This window comes from Schistocerca piceifrons, chromosome 7, assembly GCF_021461385.2.
Source record: "Schistocerca piceifrons isolate TAMUIC-IGC-003096 chromosome 7, iqSchPice1.1, whole genome shotgun sequence".
NCBI classification, from domain to species: Eukaryota; Metazoa; Arthropoda; class Insecta; order Orthoptera; family Acrididae; genus Schistocerca; species Schistocerca piceifrons.
Genome location: NC_060144.1, coordinates 329,661,356 through 329,680,862, shown reverse-complemented (window position 1 = coordinate 329,680,862; position 19,507 = coordinate 329,661,356). Strand labels below are relative to the sequence as shown.

General features: G+C 44.9%; 1 protein-coding gene across 1 annotated transcript in view; it reads left to right on the top strand.

Annotated features, from left to right (window-relative positions):
* The window catches only part of LOC124805675 (paired box protein Pax-6-like), a 337,185-nt gene that overhangs the window by 280,569 nt on the left and 37,109 nt on the right, over positions 1-19,507 (top strand). The window contains exon 6 of the mRNA XM_047266245.1: positions 368-450. Within this exon, the coding sequence (XP_047122201.1) occupies positions 368-450 (83 nt within the window). The remainder of the gene's footprint in view (positions 1-367; positions 451-19,507) is intronic.

Below are 19,507 nucleotides of genomic sequence, written 5' to 3'. Positions count from 1 at the left end.
CTAACGAGCGGTATGGTCACCGATGGTATCTCTTCTTCCGGACAAGAACAGATACCATCTTAGTGTATATATAATTAACAGCTGTTTGCAGTTTTGATCAAGTCCTGTTTACCATGAATTTCAAGGGCTATGGCTGCCCATGTTATAAAGCTATTTGTGACCATCAAGTTCGTTACAAATAATGCGCATTAAGTACCAATGCGGCCTTTGCCAGAAGTCGCTACACGAATCGAGTAGTAGTAAACTTCCACGCCGATAACAAAGGCAAGTGAGAGTGGAGCGGCTATGGCGCTGTTGGAAGGTTATTGGTGAGGCGCGGATGTGTGGTCCCGGCTCTACGCTGATCCGCCCCGTTCTTGTGTTGCAGAGTTCGAGCGCACGCACTACCCGGACGTGTTCGCGCGAGAACGCCTAGCGGAGAAGATCGGCCTGCCCGAAGCCCGCATACAGGTGAGTCTTCCACATCACGCACTTGTGTTTCACAGAACCTTGCAACAGCCTAAGGACACACACAGTTCGAGGTCAGAAAACCGTCTCTCACCTAAAAGCTCCTTGATTCTTTCCTGTTTATGTAGCATCAAACGATCGTCTACATCATTAAACTTACTGTTTTCTTTGAATTCTGGTTTCAGATTGATTGTGTATTTAATGATAATTTTATACACAAAGTGAAGTGGAGAGAAGACAGACACTCTGTTGGCGAGGCGGCCAGAGCAGGATGGGGCACGTATGATCGAGTGAAGCTTTCCCAAAAAACCACAGGTCGAAAACGAAACGTTGAACATTTACGCCCTTAAGGCGACAGTTACAATCAGAGCGAGCACTCGGAAATGTCCGATTAACTTTCTGCTGTGCTCTGCTATGGTTGTTGTCACCTTGGAATGATGTTGGAGGCAGGAATCTAGAACATTTGCCTGTAAAAAAATGTAACATCAGAAAACAAGAATCAACATTGTACGTTGCAGTAGCTCATGTTGACTATGTTACTGTCGTGCTGTTTCCGCAGTCCAGCTTATTTTCTTAACACATTAATGGCACCTCGGTACTTTCGGTGTAGTTGATTTAACTGCCAAATTTTATCCAGTACACATCGCAAAACATTCGCTTCTAACATAACAAGCCCAGGATACGAATTTAAACTTCGCAGACACTCTCAAGATCGCTTTCTTTTTCTTATGTATTTCGATATTTCTTGTGTGTGATTTTCTCCTGCTGACCGTATAGTGACTCCCGGTACAATAATGTGCAAACTCTGAAAACGTTAAAATAATTTTCGTCACCCATTTCCAGGTGTCACATTAAACGATTAAATGACGTTCTTGTATTTGTATTGAGGGCTTATTCAAAATCTCTGTTTATTTAAGCCTGTCTACGACCCGTGTTTACGTAGTTTAGTGATCTCCCACGCCTGTCCTTAATTTCTGTTAACATTCTGATCATATACACACTTATTAAGCATGAAACATTAGATTTCGGAAATCGTTGTTGTTGTGTTGTGTTGTTGTGTGGTCTTCAGTCCTGAGACTGGTTTGATGCAGCTCTCCATGCTACTCTATCCTGTGCAAGCTTCTTCATCTCCCAGTACCTACTGCAACTTACATCCTTCTGAATCTGCTTAGTGTATTGATCTCTTGGTCTCCCTCTACGATTTTTACCCTCCACGCTGCCCTCCAATGCTAAATTTGTGATCCCTTGATGCCTCAAAACATGTCCTACCAACCGATCCCTTCTTCTAGTCAAGTTGTGCCACAAACTTCTCTTCTCCCCAATCCTATTCAATACCTCCTCATTAGTTACGTGATCTACCCACCTCATCTTCAGCATTCTTCTGTAGCACCACATTTCGAAAGCTTCTATTCTCTTCTTGTCCAAACTGGTTATCGTCCATGTTTCACTTCCATACATGGCTACACTCCATACAAATACTTTCAGAAACGACTTCCTGACACTTAAATCTATACTCGATGTTAACAAATTTCTCTTCTTCAGAAACGATTTCCTTGCCATTGCCAGTCTACATTTTATATCCTCTCTACTTCGACCATCATCAGTTATTTTACCCCCTAAATAGCAAAACTCCATTACTACTTTAAGTGTCTCATTTCCTAATCTAATCCCCTCAGCATCACCCGATTTAATTTGACTACATTCCATTATCCTCGTTTTGCTTTTGTTGATGTTCATCTTATATCCTCCTTTCAAGACACTGTCCATTCCGTTCAACTGTTCTTCCAAGTCCTTTGCTGTCTCTGACAGAATTACAATGTCATCGGCGAACCTCAAAGTTTTTACTTCTTCTCCATGAATTTTAATACCTACTCCGAATTTTTCTTTTGTTTCCTTTACTGCTTGCTCAATATACTGATTGAATAACATCGGGGAGAGGCTACAACCCTGTCTCACTCCTTTCCCAACCACTGCTTCCCTTTCATGCCCCTCGACTCTTATAACTGCCATCTGGTTTCTGTACAAATTGTAAATAGCCTTTCGCTCCCTGTATTTTACCCCTGCCACCTTCAGAATTTGAAAGAGAGTATTCCAGTTAACGTTGTCAAAAGCTTTCTCTAAGTCTACAAATACTAGAAACGTAGGTTTGCCTTTTCTTAATCTTTCTTCTAAGATAAGTCGTAAGGTTAGTATTGCCTCACGTGTTCCAACATTTCTACGGAATCCAAACTGATCTTCCCCAAGGTCCGCTTCTACCAGTTTTTTCATTCGTCTGTAAAGAATTCGCGTTAGTATTTTGCAGCTGTGACTTATTAAACTGATAGTTCGGTAATTTTCACATCTGTCAACACCTGCTTTCTTTGGGATTGGAATTATTATATTCTTCTTGAAGTCTGTGGGTATTTCGCCTGTTTCATACATCTTGCTCACCAGATGGTAGAGTTTTGTCATGACTGGCTCTCCCAAGGCCATCAGTAGTTCTAATGGAATGTTGTCTACTCCCGGGGCCTTGTTTCGACTCAGGTCTTTCAGTGCTCTGTCAAACTCTTCACGCAGTATCATATCTCCCATTTCATCTTCATCTACATCCTCTTCCATTTCCATAATATTGTCCTCAAGTACATCGCCCTTGTATAAACCTTCTATATACTCCTTCCACCTTTCTGCCTTCCCTTCTTTGCTTAGAACTGGGTTGCGATCTGAGCTCTTGATATTCATACAAGTGGTTCTCTTCTCTCCAAAGGTCTCTTTAATTTTCCTGTAGGCAGTATCTATCTTACTCCTAGTGAGACAAGCCTCTACATCCTTACATTTGTCCTCTAGCCATCCCTGCTTAGCCATTTTGCACTTCCTGTCGATCTCATTTTTGAGACGTTTGTATTCCTTTTTGCCTGCTTCATTTACTGCATTTTTATATTTTCTCCTTTCATCAATTAAATTCAATTTTTCTTCTGTTACCCAAGGATTTCTACTAGCCCTCGTCTTTTTACCTACTTGATCCTCTGCTGCCTTCACTACTTCATCCCTCAGAGCTACCCATTCTTCTTCTACTGTATTTCTTTCCCCCATTCCTGTCAATTGTTCCCTTATGCTCTCCCTGAAACTCTCTACAACCTCTGGTTCTTTCAGTTTATCCAGGTCCCATCTCCTTAAATTCCCGCCTTTTTGCAGTTTGTTCACTTTCAATCGTTAGGGAATTCAATATTCCGAGATACACAGAGATAACGACGGGAGTACCGATGTTTCGTAGAGCTGTCAGTGCCAATAGATAAGCAACACTCCATGAAATAACCGCAGAAATCAATGTGGGACGTACGACGAACATATCCGTTTCGACAATATGGCCGAAACTGGCGTTAATGTGCTATGACAGCAGACGAGCTACGCGAGTGCCTTTTCTAACAGCACGACAGAAACTGCAGTGCTTCTCCTGGGCTCGTGACCATATCAGTTGGACCCCAAACGACTGGAAAATCGTGGCTCAGTCAGATGAGTCCCGACATCAGTTGGTAAGAGCTGAAGGTGGAGTTCGAGTGTTGCGCAGGCTCCACGAAGCCATGGACCCAACTTGTGAACAAGGCACTGTACAAGCTGGTGGTGTTTCATTAATGGTGTGTACTGCGTTTACGTGGAATGGGCTGGCGGTGGAATGCTTATGGATGACAATGCGCCTTGTCAGCGAGGCACAGTTGTTCGTGATTGGGTTGGAGAACATTCTGAAGAAACCTTCACCTCTCACACAGAGGGATGAAGGTTAATTAGCCAGGAATATGAGAGGTGGCTAATGGCTGGAACACGGTCAGGATAGGAAGCTATAAGCCGAGTGCCCATTTTAGCAAGTTAGCTCACTCTTTCCGCACCCTCATAGAAATAAAACAATGTTTCCATTTGGATACGTGTAAATTTTATGCGTGAAAGTTTATAGCTTCGAGCAGTAATATATGAGAAATTATATTGATTGCTGTTTACATCCATCTGTTCCGTGCACTGACGTATGACTTCATCATCTAGTGAACTTATACTACCTGATCAGAATATAATGAACACTGAAGCGCCACAGAAACTGTTACACCTCCCTTGCAGTAGCAAACACCTTTCACTACGCTAGCAGACAACCCAGGAAAACAGCCCTCTATTAATTTCTCAGACATGAGTAAGCTGGCAATTTCGCAATGAAAATGGCAAAATGATCTGCAGTTTCTGTTGCATAGAGCTTTTTGGACTCAAAAACATGAAATTTCTACCTTTATGTCACCTCTTATGTGACACTCATTCGGGATGTTTATAGAAATAACAAAATACTGTTATTAGCGAGTAAATTTAGTAGGATAATTTTGCACCACCCCAGGAAATAAACGGCGACATAGGTGCCAAACATTCTCTACGATGTTTCAAATCCTCCATTACACTCGCCACAGCCAGAAAACGTTCGTTAGCCGACGTGTTTCTTAAGCTAGCTAGCAATGGGAATGCTCGCACTTCTAAATCGCGGTGGCATTAATACTGGGATCTGAATTACCATGTGTATAGGCAAATGGATTTTATTTGCATTCCTGTAAACATGATTTGGATCGAAAGCGTAGCTACGATTAGTATGCTGATGTATAGACTGCAACTAGAACATTTCGAATAAAGAGTTGGTGGAATTATTTACGCGGCCCTCATCTTCCGTAATTGTCGTAGCTATTTTCGTTGTTAGGATTTCGTCACCTAAATCGGTAAAAATGGAACACACTAATCAGCATTAATATAGTCTTAAACATGATTGAAAACAGTCTGACAAAGTTCGGATAGTTTTTCAGTTTCACGCCTGTGCATAGTATGTTGGTAGCACTTCGTCGCCTTGCCTGTTATGCTGTGTAGCAGACTTTAAAGCTGTGCGGATCAGCATAACGAAAAGGCGAGGGGTCTCGCTCGTTTTGTCCACGACTGTACGTGCTATCTCTATACGTACATGTCTCTTTCGCATGACAATTGTCACCTCGCTGTGAATGTCCACTAAGAGGTATCAGGATTCTTTTGATTAGACAGTGTATATTTCCATGTCTGACAAAGAAGTGCTTCATGTAACATGCCACATACATTCCAAGCAGAAAGGTGGGGCCGGCCGAAGTGGCCGTGCGGTTAAAGGCGCTGCAGCCTGGAACCGCAAGACCGCTACGGTCGCAGGTTCGAATCCTGCCTCGGGCATGGATGTTTGTGATGTCCTTAGTTAGGTTTAACTAGTTCTAAGTTCTAGGGGACTAATGACCTCAGCAGTTGAGTCCCATAGTGCTCAGAGCCATTTTTGAGCCCAGAAAGGTGGGACTAAAAATGAGAAATTAACATCGAGTATAGATTTAAATGTCAGGAAGTCGTTTCTGAAAATATTTGTTTGGAGTATAGCCATGTATGGAAGTGAAACGTGGACGATAAATAGTTTGGACAAGAAGAGAATAGAAGCTTTCGAAATGTGGTGCTACAGAAGAATGCTGAAGATTATATGGTTAGATCACATAACTAATGAGGAGGTATTGAATAGAATTGGGGAGAAGAGGAGCTTGTGGCACAACTTGACTAGAAGAAGGGTCGGTTGGTAGGACATGTTCTGAGACATCGAGGGATGACCAATTTAGTACTGGAGGGCAGCGTGGAGGGTAAAAATCGTAGAGGGAGACCAAGAGATGAATACACTAAGCAGATTTAGAAGGATGTAGGCTGCACTAGGTACTGGGAGATGAAGAAGCTTGCACAGGATAGAGTAGCGTGGAGAGCTGCATCAAACCAGTCTCAGGACTGAAGACCACAACAACAACAACAACAACAATGATGAGAGACAGCTAGTCCGTTTCTCTCGCGCTCGTTTTCTCTTCAGTTTTTCTGCAAGTCGTGCTAAATGTTTGCACTAACTAAAAAAAATCCCCGCACTTAAAAATGGTGTACGTTGCAATCTATTTTACTCTCAGATTTGAGGAAATTTATGATAGGATATTTAGAATGAGGAGTGGGGCCAGAAGCGGAGGGATGTGAAACTGGATGAATGAAACAGCACACAAAAGAGATGGGAGAGGTGGTACGACTCTAAAATTTACAATATATTTAGTGTTTTAGGTCGTCTCTTTTTCAAAAAAAAAAATATTAGAAACGAACTTTTTATAGGTTGTGCGCCACTGGGTGCTGCGCGTGTGTATATCACAACGTTTCTCAGCGGTAAAAATGTTCCGCTACGTGAGACGAGTGATCTCGAGCGGTGCGCGTCGCTTTGAAAGTGACGAGATCTGCTGTGGGTGAGCAGTGGGTGGGGGAGGCGAGGGGGGGGGGGGGGAGCCGGAGGTACAAAAGCGCCGGCCAGAGCAAAGGCGGCGCCGCTACTTGCGCGGTGTCTGAAATATCAAATGAGATGGCGCAGCGGCCGGGCAGCTAGGAAAACTGCGGGGGAGGGCGCTGAAAGGCCGCCGCCGCCGCCGCCGCTCACCAACTTTTGAAAAGAGCATCGTGCGCAACTACTTTGGCGGCTGGGCGCCAGTATCTAAATGTGAATACAGCGCGGCACTCCCTGCGGGCACTCGTGTTCTGCGGTGGCTCACCGGCCCTTCCTCTGCCGTGGCCCGGCTAACGCACACCCACCCACGCACCAGCCCGCCCCCTCCCCCCCCCCCCCACACACACACAGAGCGAGTGAGAGAGAGAGATACGTGCAGGGACGCGCAAGGCAGGCGGCCCCGCGCCGGCTGGCAAAAGCGCAGAAATTAAACTAATGGCCGGGCCGAGGGCCTCCTGAAAAGGAAGAGCCGACGCCGCCATCGATAATGACTGCGATGGCTGCGGCAAAGCGGCCGCGCAGCCTCGCTCAGGCCCGGCAGAACGCGGCTATTCACCTGCCTGCCGCCACTGTCTTCCTAGTTTACACAAAGCGTTATTCAGCGGCGCGCCTCCCATCTGGCCCGGGGCTTACTGCGCGGCTGTGTACCGAAATAAACTCCCGGCCCGGCAGTGAGCGCGCGTCTTTGAAGTGCGCCGTCAGCCCAAGGGGGCGCTTTCAGAGCGTGCGCGCAGTCGCGAACCACCTCCAGCCGCGACTTCTGTTGCAGTCATTCATTAGTGTCCCGCCGACTGCCATAGGTCTTTGTACCGCAGCCGACGTGCGACAGAACGCTACGAACTGCGTGGCTGACAGCATTTTCTCTGACCCGGGCCGTTTAACGATCACACAAAAAGATTAGAAAAAAAAGAAGAGGGAAACCATTTACTAAAGCCAAAATACAGTGTGAGTCAAAAAGGACTTTACAGCTTAGGTATGATACAGATATTTATTGAGATAACTCACAAAATCGGTTGATTTTTCATTTTGTAGCAAACAGCCTCAAGTTTCACATAACAGTGTCAAGCGGCATTTTGGTTCGATGTGACTACACTACTGGCCACTAAAATTGCTACATCAAGAAGAAATGCAGATGATAAACGGGTATTCATTGAACAAATATATTATACTAGAACTGATATGTGATTACATTTTTACGCAATTTGGGTGCATAGATCCTGAGAAATCAGTACCCAGAACAACCACCTCTGGCCGTAATAACGGCCTGATACGCCTCGGCTTGGATGGCATGTACAGGTACAGCTGCCCATGCAGCTTCAACACGATACCACAGTTCATCGAGAGAAGTGACTGGCGTATTGTGACGAGCCAGTTGCTCGGCCACCATTGACCAGACGTTTTCAATTAGTGAGAGATCTGGACAATGTCCTGGCAAGGGAAGCAGTCGAACATTTCCTGTATCCAGAAAGGACCGTACAGGACCTGTACCATGCGGTCGTGCATTATCCTGCTGAAATGTAGGTTTCGCAGGGATCGAATGGGGGGTAGAGCCACGGGTCGTAACACATCTGAAATGTAACGTCCACTGTTCACAGTACCGTCAATGCGAACAAGAGGTGACCGAGACGTGTAACCAATGGCTCGCCGGGTGATACGCCAGTATGGCGATGACGAATACACGCTTCCAATGTGCGTTCACCGTGATGTCGCCAAAAACGGATGCGACCATCATGATGCTGTAAACAGAACCTGGATTCATCCGAAGAAATGACGTTTTGCCACTCGTGCACCCAGGTTCGTCGTTGAGTAAACCACCACAGGCGCTCCTGTATGTGATGCAGCGTCAAGGGTAACCGCAGCCACGGTCTCCGAGCTGATAGTCCATGCTGCTGCAAACGTCGTCGAACTGTTCGTGCAGATGGTTGTTGTCTTGCAAACGCCCCCATCTGTTGACTCAGGGATCGAGATGTGGCTGCACGATCCGTTACAGCCATGCGGATAAGATGCCTGTCATCTCGACTGCTAGTGATACGAGGCCGTTGGGATCCAGCACAGCGTTCTGTATTACCCTCCTGAACCCACCGATTCCATATTCTGCTAACAGTCATTGGATCTCGACCAACGTGAGTAGCAATGTCGCGATACGATAAACCGCAATCGCGATAGACTACAATCCGACCTTTATCAAAGTCGGAAACGTGATGGTACGCATTTCTCCTCCTTACACGAGGCATCACAACGTTTCACCAGGCAACGCCGGTCAACTGCTGTCTGTGTATGAGAAATCGGTTGGAAACAATTTTAATGTCAAGTAGTGTACCATTTGTGATGCGGCAACATCCTACCGGTATTCAGTCTCTTCCCATACCGTTTAGTCACATAACCCTTCTAAATCAATCAATCTTCCCACACTTGTTGCTACAAATTGGGCATAACATTTGCAGTGACAAGCGTAGATTCAATTTTTCAGGTCGGCTAAATTGTTTGGTAGGGAGGAATACACACACGGTCCTTAATGAAACCCCAGAGAAGGAACTCCAATGGTGTTAAGAATGGATAACGAGGTGGCCATGTGACTTGCCCCTCACGGCCAATCCACCGACCTTGGAAGCGATTATCGAGGAAATCTCGAACTTCCTTGAGGAAATGAGGTGGTGCACCGTCTTGCTGGTAGTGAACCATCCCATCTCGGTCATCTTCATCGATCGGTGGAATTAAAAAGTTTTCAAGCCTACCCAAAACACACAGCGAGCACACTCCGCACCAGTGATAGTAGCCATTTTAACTGTGTACTACCGTGGCGCTCCTGGTGGCGGAATGGAGTACTGAATACACTGTGTGAATCAAACCTGAGGCTGTGCGCTACAAAATGACACATCTATCGATTCTGTAAGTTGTCTCAGTAAACTTCTGTATCATTCTAAAATTGTAAAGTTCTTTTTGACTACCCTGTATAGCTACCGGTTAGGCTTTACATTGCTATGCAACAGGAGCACAGGTGTTCACATACTCAGTCAAATTCACAACCTTCATGTGCCATAAACATTACGTAATATCGAAAGAACGTTCTCGGTAAATGGTAATAACGAGTAGGTGTGGCGTCTATCGCTGACACAACCGGTTTTCGGTTATACCGCTTTTTTTTCGATGGTTCAACCTGATTGTTAAAACAGCTCCAAATAACCGGTCTCTGAAGTAACCGATTTTCCGTTTTTATTCCTGTAATAAACGTAGAAATCAGAGATTGAAAAATTTGCCTCCCTCAGTTTCAAGACGGATAGAATCAAAATATTAAATTAAATAAGGAAATAAAAGAAAACTTACTTCTTCCACCGCACATGGCAAAAGATAAGTTATCCGTTTCCAATGTTATTTGGACTGTGGCCGCAAGAAACCTCGCATCAGCAGCTAAATTGGGAGCTTGTAGATTACCCTATGCCACGTAAAATCACTCAACCAAAAAACAAAAAAATAGTAAACTCCGCCCATCTCCCTCCCCACACCGCGGGCAGACATCACGGTTATGCAGTGTAACACCATCACTAGCCTTGATAATCGCTCAGTTCGGCGAGGAAGAGAATCCACTGTTTCTTTAGATATTCTGTACTCTGCTGAAGGTTCCCGTTGGTGATTCGATCCCTAGAGCTGCCAAACTTGGGAAATGTCGATTGCTACATTTAGCTTGTCGTTCCAGATAGTTCAGACTTTTTTACAAGATTAAGATCGAGTGATTTAGCTGGCTAGCTGAGGTGCCATAGAGTGCCTGAGTGTTCGTCAAACCAAGAACATGTGCATGCAGCTCTCCGATCACTGCTGTTCTCATCTTGGAAGACGGGATGTCCACAGTATACCCATCATTGAGATGTAGTGGAAAGGAAACTCTGGGCCACCGAAAATGTTGATATAAACATCCTGGTTCATTTTCATAGAAACCCAAGTGAGTGATGGACCCACTCATTCAGGTTAACTGTAGTATGAAAAACACCCACGAAACATGACAGAATCGCCTCTACACATTGCTGGTTTAATGACTCATTCCTCCTTCGGTGCACCCAACTAGGTACCCGGAAACGGTCCTTCAGTAGAGGTGATTTTCAACAACCTAGTATTGCTACACTGTGCTCCAAAGCCCTAATCGCTGGTGAAATGCTTATAAACGGATGGCAAAACAATAATATTTGCGTTCTTTACAAGACCGATAGGGCCAAGTTATGTTGTGTCGAAGAACAGTGTATCCCATACACGCTCCTCAATGCTATCAAAATATCAGCATTCCACGAAAATCATTCTGAGCACACTAGCGGTATGGCTCGTAGATGTGACTCACTGTTGCAGTAGGAGTCGAAAGAGAGTAAATGGAAAGCACACACGCCGTATGGTGGATTGCGAAGTACAGTTGTAGAAAGCAGATGAAATGGCAAGAATTTTACGGTGACCAGCTGCGCGAGTAAAAACGACAGTATCCTACTCGTACGTAGCAGGCCGTTCACGAGGCTGAGCTGCAAGTGGCACCTCCAAATCGTTTGGGAGAGGGTCGTGGAGCCCTCATCAAGACTGAAAGCTCTTGCTGCCGGTTTGTTTAAGCAGAAGCGTGGAAACACCTCTGATGCAGTCGCTCTTTCACGGCGGCAGTTGCCAGCAGAGGGCAATTTTCCAAATTGCGAGTTACAGAGGAGCTTCAGAAGGGGGTGATTACTGAGTGCCCATGTCGGCCAACTGAATGGCCGATGTCCGTTATTCACTTTCGGCCGAACCGTAGTTGCCGATCCTTTGAGGATTTCGGAAATTTTAACCAAACTTGTCCTCCTCCCAGCAGTAGGCTTGTTTCTGCAAATCCTAATATCCGTATCCTGGTGTACCATGGAAGCAAGCTCATTACATACCACACTCTGAGGAAAAAAGGACCAGTTACAATTCATACTCCTGCCTGTTTGTTGTCCCACGGAATTTACACAGACACTTGGTGCAACTGCAGTCGCAGAACGGCTGAAGTGCTTGTTGAATGGCCACAGCATGAGGCACGTGGCATCACCTGTTTTTTACTGACAGTTAACGCATAACCTGTCAATATTTACAGGGATAATGAGGACTGAATGCAATGCTGGTACCATTTGTGCTACTAGTGAGTAATACGCACCGTGCTACAGGTCAGCAGTTGCAGCCTTCATTCCGTGTGTAACAATTAGTAGGATGCATGATATCTGGACTCCCAAAAGTCGCGAGAGATGTTAAAATTGTCCGTGCAGAAGCAATTTTTTTCATACAAATAAGACAGGTAATTATGTGGCTATTATTTTGCTTTACAACATTGCGCGGCCGCTCCGCATCGAATGGACCCGGTGGATTAATGACGAGGTTCAGTGTGTCGGACAGTCTGGATGTTGTTTTAGGTGGTTTTCCACATCCACCTAGGTAAATACAGGGCTGATTCCCATTTCCCACCTCAGATACACGAAGCACGAACAGTAAAAAAATGATCTCACTCTTGAACATGTGCTTTACCCTAGAAGATGCAAACAGTTGGGGAAACCAATACTGTCCTGGTGTGAGGGTTGTGTCAGGAAAGAAGTCTGGTCACCAAGTATCACTACACGGTTATAGACAAGGAAGAGATGGAGGTGCGACTGACATAAAAATAGGCAATGAATGACTCGAGGGATTACCCTAATTTCACTACCTCGATAGCATTGTAGAGGTAAACATTAAACGTCTCAAGGAAGTCAACAGAACACTGGCACTGGCCAAGCGTGTGCGCCAAAATAAGGAGAACTTTCCGCTGAACAAGCACATCAGCTTCCACAATAAGAACAGATTTTTAAAGTCCTTTGTGTAGAGTCTCCTGACACACGGGTGTGAAATCTGGACGACAGCAAAGCAGAAGAAAGCTCGCCTCTAAGCCGTGTAAAAAGTCATTCTGGAGACGAATTACAAGGATTAATTGGACAGGGAGGAAAACGAATGAGTTCGTTCTACTAAAAATAGGAGAGAAAAAAATAATTACTGAAAGTTATAGGTCAACGCAAAGCAAATTTATTTATTTATTGCCAAATTATAGACCTATTACCTGATGTTTAAAACAGGTCGTAGATCTTACAATTTTCGTTTTTCATCTTTTTACAGTTTTCTTTTCTTTTGTTTCATCTACAAAATTTACAAAGAATGACACTTTTCAAAATAGCAATAATTTAAGGTTGAAATATAAATAAAATTTTGTTGTTTTTAAGAAGAATATAAAAAGAAGATAGGATAGAGGAGAGATTTGTTAGTACCATCACCGAACGTGACTGACGGTGAATAGCTCGGAATGGTTTCTTCGAGCCGTTGACAGCCAGTCTCTCTCTCGCACACACACACACACACACACACACACACACACACACACACAAATGGTTATTAGTAGACAAATAATGTTGCTTATTCTATTTATTACTAATTCTATGTATTAACTACTTTAGGTGTCCATCCATGTACAGCATTTGGTGATTTCTTGGCTAGATCGCCAGCACCTTATGCTTATTTACTGTCACATCTCAGCTACCTCCTCTTATTCCTCCTCATTGTCACTATTTTCGCTGTCACTGTGGATATCGCTGTCCACTCTCTGGAGACTGTTGTGACGCTGCACATAGACTTGTCTGTAATGTCGTGTCCGCATGTACTCTTCATGTGTTGTTTTCGAAACACTGTTTGTCAGTGCGTTTAATTGTGTCCATTGTTCTCCGTCTCTTATTGTTGTGTATATATCTATGTCTGTATCTGTGTAGTCTAAGTGTAGTGTATGTCTATTGTTCGCATATTGCCCGCAGAAAAAGACAGTGTGTTCTGAGGAACCGCGTGTCTACAGACGTTAAAGTAACCTCTGGCGTCCCACAGGGGAGTGTTATGGGACCATTGCTTTTCACAATATATATAAATGACTTAGTAGATAGTGTCGGAAGTTCCATGCGGCTTTTCGCGGATGATGCTGTAGTATACAGAGAAGTTGCTGCATTAGAAAATTGTAGCGAAATACAGGAAGATCTGCAGCGGATAGGCACTTGGTGCAGGGAGTGGCAACTGACCCTTAACATAGACAAATGTAATGTATTGCGAATACATAGAAAGAAGGATCCTTTGTTGTATGATTATATGATAGCGGAACAAACACTGGTAGCAGTTACTTCTGTAAAATATCTGGGAGTATGCGTACGGAACGATTTGAAGTGGAATGATCATATAAAACTAATTGTTGGTAAGGCGGGTACCAGGTTGAGATTCATTGGGAGAGTGCTTAGAAAATGTAGTCCATCAACAAAGGAGGTGGCTTACAAAACACTCGTTCGACCTATACTTGAGTATTGCTCATCAGTGTGGGATCCGTACCAGGTCGGGTTGACGGAGGAGATAGAGAAGATCCAAAGAAGAGCGGCGCGTTTCGTCACTGGGTTATTTGGCAACCGTGATAGCGTTACGGAGATGTTTAATAAACTCAAGTGGCAGACTCTGCAAGAGAGGCGCTCTGCATCGCGGTGTAGCTTGCTCGCCAGGTTTCGAGAGGGTGCGTTTCTGGATGAGGTATCGAATATATTGCTTCCCCCTACTTATACTTCCCGAGGAGACCACGAATGTAAAATTAGAGAGATTAGAGCGCGCACGGAGGCTTTCAGACAGTCGTTCTTCCCGCGAGCCATACGCGACTGGAACAGGAAAGGGAGGTAATGACAGTGGCACGTAAAGTGCCCTCCGCCACACACCGTTGGGTGGCTTGCGGAGTATCAATGTAGATGTAGATGTAGATGTAGGTGTCTGCCTCAGACACACGCGGTTTAAGTGCGTGGGATAAGGTCCGTGTCCGGTTAAGAAATGTACCATACGCATAACGCATACCATAACGCAAAGCAAAACTCTATGGGCACTTAACTATACATGATGCTTTTCTAAAAAAGAATTTTGAAGCCAGGATCGTAGGAACGGCCGAATTGAACAAGACTGCTGAAGAGGGATGTAATGGCTGCAGAGGCTTAATCTTTGGAAAGCAAAAGAATCTTAAATAAAAACCCACCCAAGTTTATATCTTCACTCATGTAGGTATTATAATCTTGTGATGTCCGGCGAATCTTTCTGAAACACTGTGTTTTATAACAAAAATAAATGTGATAGGCACTCTGATCAAACCTGACGCAATAACAGCTGAAAAGCGGATTTCATTTACGCGATGATGGAATCACGTATACAAATGAATTTCGCCGAATAAGATGGTGCGGTGGTGATACGGCGGCTCCGAAAACAGTGCGAGGGCGAACTACGGACACGGCGATAAGGTTATCGGGGCTGCGAGATTGGCTCCGGTCGTCGAACACGCATATGCCGGGCCACCTGTACGGGCGGCTAATGGATAAAGCGGCAGCTCATGCATAGCATTACGCGAAGCCTCGCCCGTAGCCACACGCAAACCGCCAGAGTTGCTCATAACCTCCCCCCGCTTTTCCCCCTCTCCGCTCTCAGTCCGGCACCGCGACGGCCTTTTCTGTTCGTTTCCGTCACAGAGCTGTCTATAAATCAATTGTGTTTTCCAGCGGCGGGCGCGAGCCACTGTGAATGGGAGATGTGCGCGAGGCGCCAGAATCACGGCGATGCCTATCAACACGTGTCGCTGTTTGGTTTGCATGGCGGGACTCAATTTCCTCGCACATATCTTTTGTTCTGGCGCTTCGCAAACCTCAGCGGCAATTTTGCGACCTCCGCCAGGAGCAGGGCTCTCTGTTGTGCACCCACGCACACGCGCCGACACGTTAGTGGGGAGGGAAAGGGGGGGGGGGGGAGGGAACTGACACCCACAGCAAGTGAGGGGCGGGACTCACGCACAAAAGGAAGCCGCCAACGAGACTAATGCGTGCACGCGAGTCCTTTCTCGACGCGCCCGAACAATGCCGGAGCGCTCTCGCTGCATTTGCTTCGCGGTTTTTCGGCCGCCGTGATTTCTGTTTGTTTTTCGCGCAGCTGTACAGAAAGGGGAGAGGGAGCTGCGTCGGCGTTGTTTGCCAAACTTTGCCGGTATTGATTACAGCGCGCAGCGATCCGGCCACCAGAAGGCTGAGCAATCGGCCAGAAACCATTTACGTTTTCGGAGACAAAGAACGCAAAAGAATACACTCGCAAAGCTCTCTGGTTGCAGATACCAGTCTGCAGGAGACGCAGTACCGCCTAATACGCTGTGCGTTTCGTGAAGCTTCCCTGTCTGCCACCGTAGACTACACCATCTGCTCTGTAATGATAATGGCGATTATCACAATTTCGAACATGGCTGACAGCAGCAACTGTAAATAAATTATCAATATATAAAGCATACAGCCCACCGATTAGCGTAAGTTTAATGCAGGAATCTTGACCCGGTTTCTATACCGCTAAGCGACCGCTACGGTCGCAGGTTCGAATCCTGCCTCGGGCATGGATGTGTGTGATGTCCTTAGGTTAGTTAGGTTTAAGTAGTTCTAAGTTCTAGGGGACTGATGATCTCATAAGTTAAGTCCCACAGTGCTCAGAGCCATTTGAACCATTTTATACCGCTAAGGGTATTTCCTTCAGAAGGAAGTCGCCTATAATGCTTAAACGAACCAAAAAATAAAAGCCTAAAATGATTAACACTTTACCAAACTCTGAAATGGAGAACGTGGAATAAAAACTGGTACTTCCATAAATTACGAGACGTCAAAATTGTAAATATTCGTGGTGAAATGATGACTCTGCATAGAGAGAAGAAAGGGTACAAACTTGACGTCTTAGAAGTACTTGACATCTTTAGACATACTGTCACTAACGAGGGCCTCCTCTTAAACGAACAACTGCAACTTTATGATGCTTTGATTCATGTTCCCATTCACTTCCATTTCGGAACCGTTACTTCTCCCTATCCTTTGTGGACTCTGTACTTGCTTACTGATTGTACGCCAAAAGACACTGTATACGACATTCTGTTTTGAAGAGTTTGTGGTTCAGAGACATGATGACCATTTAGAAAATTTCGTTAACGCCTGTATCCATCCTCTTAGAATGGGCCAAAATGTACTACGTGGTGCTTGCTTATTCTACTGCAGAGAAAGTGAGGGCAAGAGATGAGGTCCTTACTAGTTGATGAGCTCCCAGTTTGTGCCGGCTTTTGCTCGGGTGGGGGTACTGGATTTGGGTCCACTAAAACAAAAATAAACGCAAAGTGGCCGGTTGAAGTGGCCGTGCGGTTAAAGGCGCTGCAGTCTGGAACCGCAAGACCGCTACGGTCGCAGGTTCGAATCCTGCCTCGGCCATGGATGTTTGTGATGTCCGTAGGTTAGTTAGGTTTAACTAGTTCTAAGTTCTAGGGGACTAATGACCTCAGCAGTTGAGTCCCATAGTGCTCAGAGCCATTTGTCATAAACTCAAAGTATTTAGCATAAATAGGCTGAAAGGGACTTTTTTTATTAGATGATTGTCAAACAATTACTGGAACTGGTGAAAACCAGAAGATAATTATCTAGGAATATGCCTACAGATCGACTTAAAATGAAACCATTACATAAAACTATTCATAGAGAAGGTAGAAGCAAGAGTGAGATTCACTGGAAAATGTGAAAGTGTAGCCCTCTATGCATCCGATATGATATATTAGATGATTGTCAAACAATTACTGGAACTGGTGAAAAGCAGTAGATAATTATCTAGGAGTATGCCTACAGATCGACTTAAAATGAAACCATTACATAAAACTATTCATAGAGAAGGTAGAAGCAAGAGTGAGATTCACTGGAAAATGTGAAAGTGTAGCCCTCTATGCATCCGATATTTTTAACAAATTTTTAAAGAATGCTTTGCACCCCTTAACTTCTAATCGCTCTTCAATGTGAAAGGCGTTTTCACGGCGAGAATCCACTGTGGCAGGTACATATGAGTACGACTTAGGAAAAACTCTTACCACACAAAAAAAATATGTGCTGTCTGAGTGCAGGCCGAAATTCGCTAAACTAGGAAATGAATTATATAAGTACCGTTGATGATGAAGCTCAAATTTCCGATAACATTTCAATATACAAGAGCATGAATCAAGCTTAGGGTTTTTTCCCCTCTTCCCCTATCGCATATTTCGTGCACACTTCTCTCCATTCCGGACTCGTTGCCCTCCGCTTTAAAGCTCATTTACGTTAGTGGTACCAGCAGATGCTTTCCATGTAACCTAACCACGCTTGATGTCTGCATAGTATCAGCTCTAATATCGGCGAGAGTTCCAGAGGATAGAACAATCAATAAATCGCCCATTCTTCAACTCTCAAGCTGTCTAGATGAGCTAGTTTAATCTTCCGAACTTCATTTCCAATAATCTCTACAACGGAGAGGTGTAACATGTTTATGTCCTTCAGCATCATTCACATTAACAAACCACATCACGCTAGCTACAGTTACACAATTCTTACCTGACAGTTCAGCTTTTACATTACGCGATTTCGTAGTGTAGTACGGTGCATTTACAGGGTGACATTTATTGAACTATATGAAATAAAATCGTCAAAACTTTTGAACGGTTTGCGTTAGGACGTTCAAACTGCACGGTTAGCTGCGGGGCTTAATGGGAATTGGTATGTGCTGTATGGTTTGGTTTAGCGACGAAGCCCACCTTCATTTGAATGGTTTTGTCAATAAGCAAAATTGGCGCATTTGGGGGACTGGGAATCCTTATTTCGCGGTCGAGAAGTGTCTTCACCCTCAACGGGTGACGGTGTGGTGTGCAATGTCCAGTCGCGGAATAATCGGCGCGATATTAATTGATGGCAAGGTGACTGCCGAATGGTACGTGAAGGTTTTGGAAGATGATTTCGTCCCCATTGTCCAAAGTGACCCTGATTTCGTCAAGAAGCGATTCATGTAAGACGGACCTCGACCTCTTCGAAGCAAGAGAGTATTTCATGTCCTGGAGAAGCACTTTCAAATGGTTCCAATGGCTCTGAGCACTATGGGACATAACATCTGAGGTCATCAGTCCCGTAGAACTCCGAACTACTTAAGCCTAACTAAACCGAGGACGTCACACTTATCCATGCCCGAGGAAGGATTCGAACCTGCGACCGTAGAGGTCGCACGGTTCCACACTGAAACGCCTAGAACCGCTCTGCCACACTGGCCAGCGAGAAGCATTTTGTGGACCGCATTATGGCTCTGTGGTACCCAGAGGCCACGGGCATGGGCCTCGATTGGCCACCATATTCTCCGGTTCTGAACACATACGACTCCTTTTTGTGGGGCTGTATTAAAGACAAGGTGTTCAGCAATAACCTCAAATTCATCGCAGAGCTGAAAACAACCATTCACAAGGTTTACGACAGCATCGATGTTCCGATATTTCAGCGGGTCATGCAGAATTACGCTGTTCGTCTGTGCCACATCATCGCCAATGATGGCAGACGCATCTAATACGTCATAACCTAAATCTGAATATCTGTAGTGACGTTTACATGTTGAATAAAGTGTGTCCACGCCGTAGTTTGTAACTAATTTAGTTTTTTTTCATTTAGTTCAACAATTGTTGCCCTGTAAACAGTTGCTAGACGGTTAGAAACGAAATATGCCGACCACATCGGCTGTCACTTCGTTTATAAAGCAGCTATAGTGTGTCCTGAGACGCATCGTGGTACGATACATGAACTGCCAGTCCCAGCTCCAAGTAACAGCTCCAAGCATACATACTTCGATAGTGGTCTACGCTGATTGAGCCAGTTTTGCGTCCTGTAAGACAACAAACTGATTAGAGCTCACATA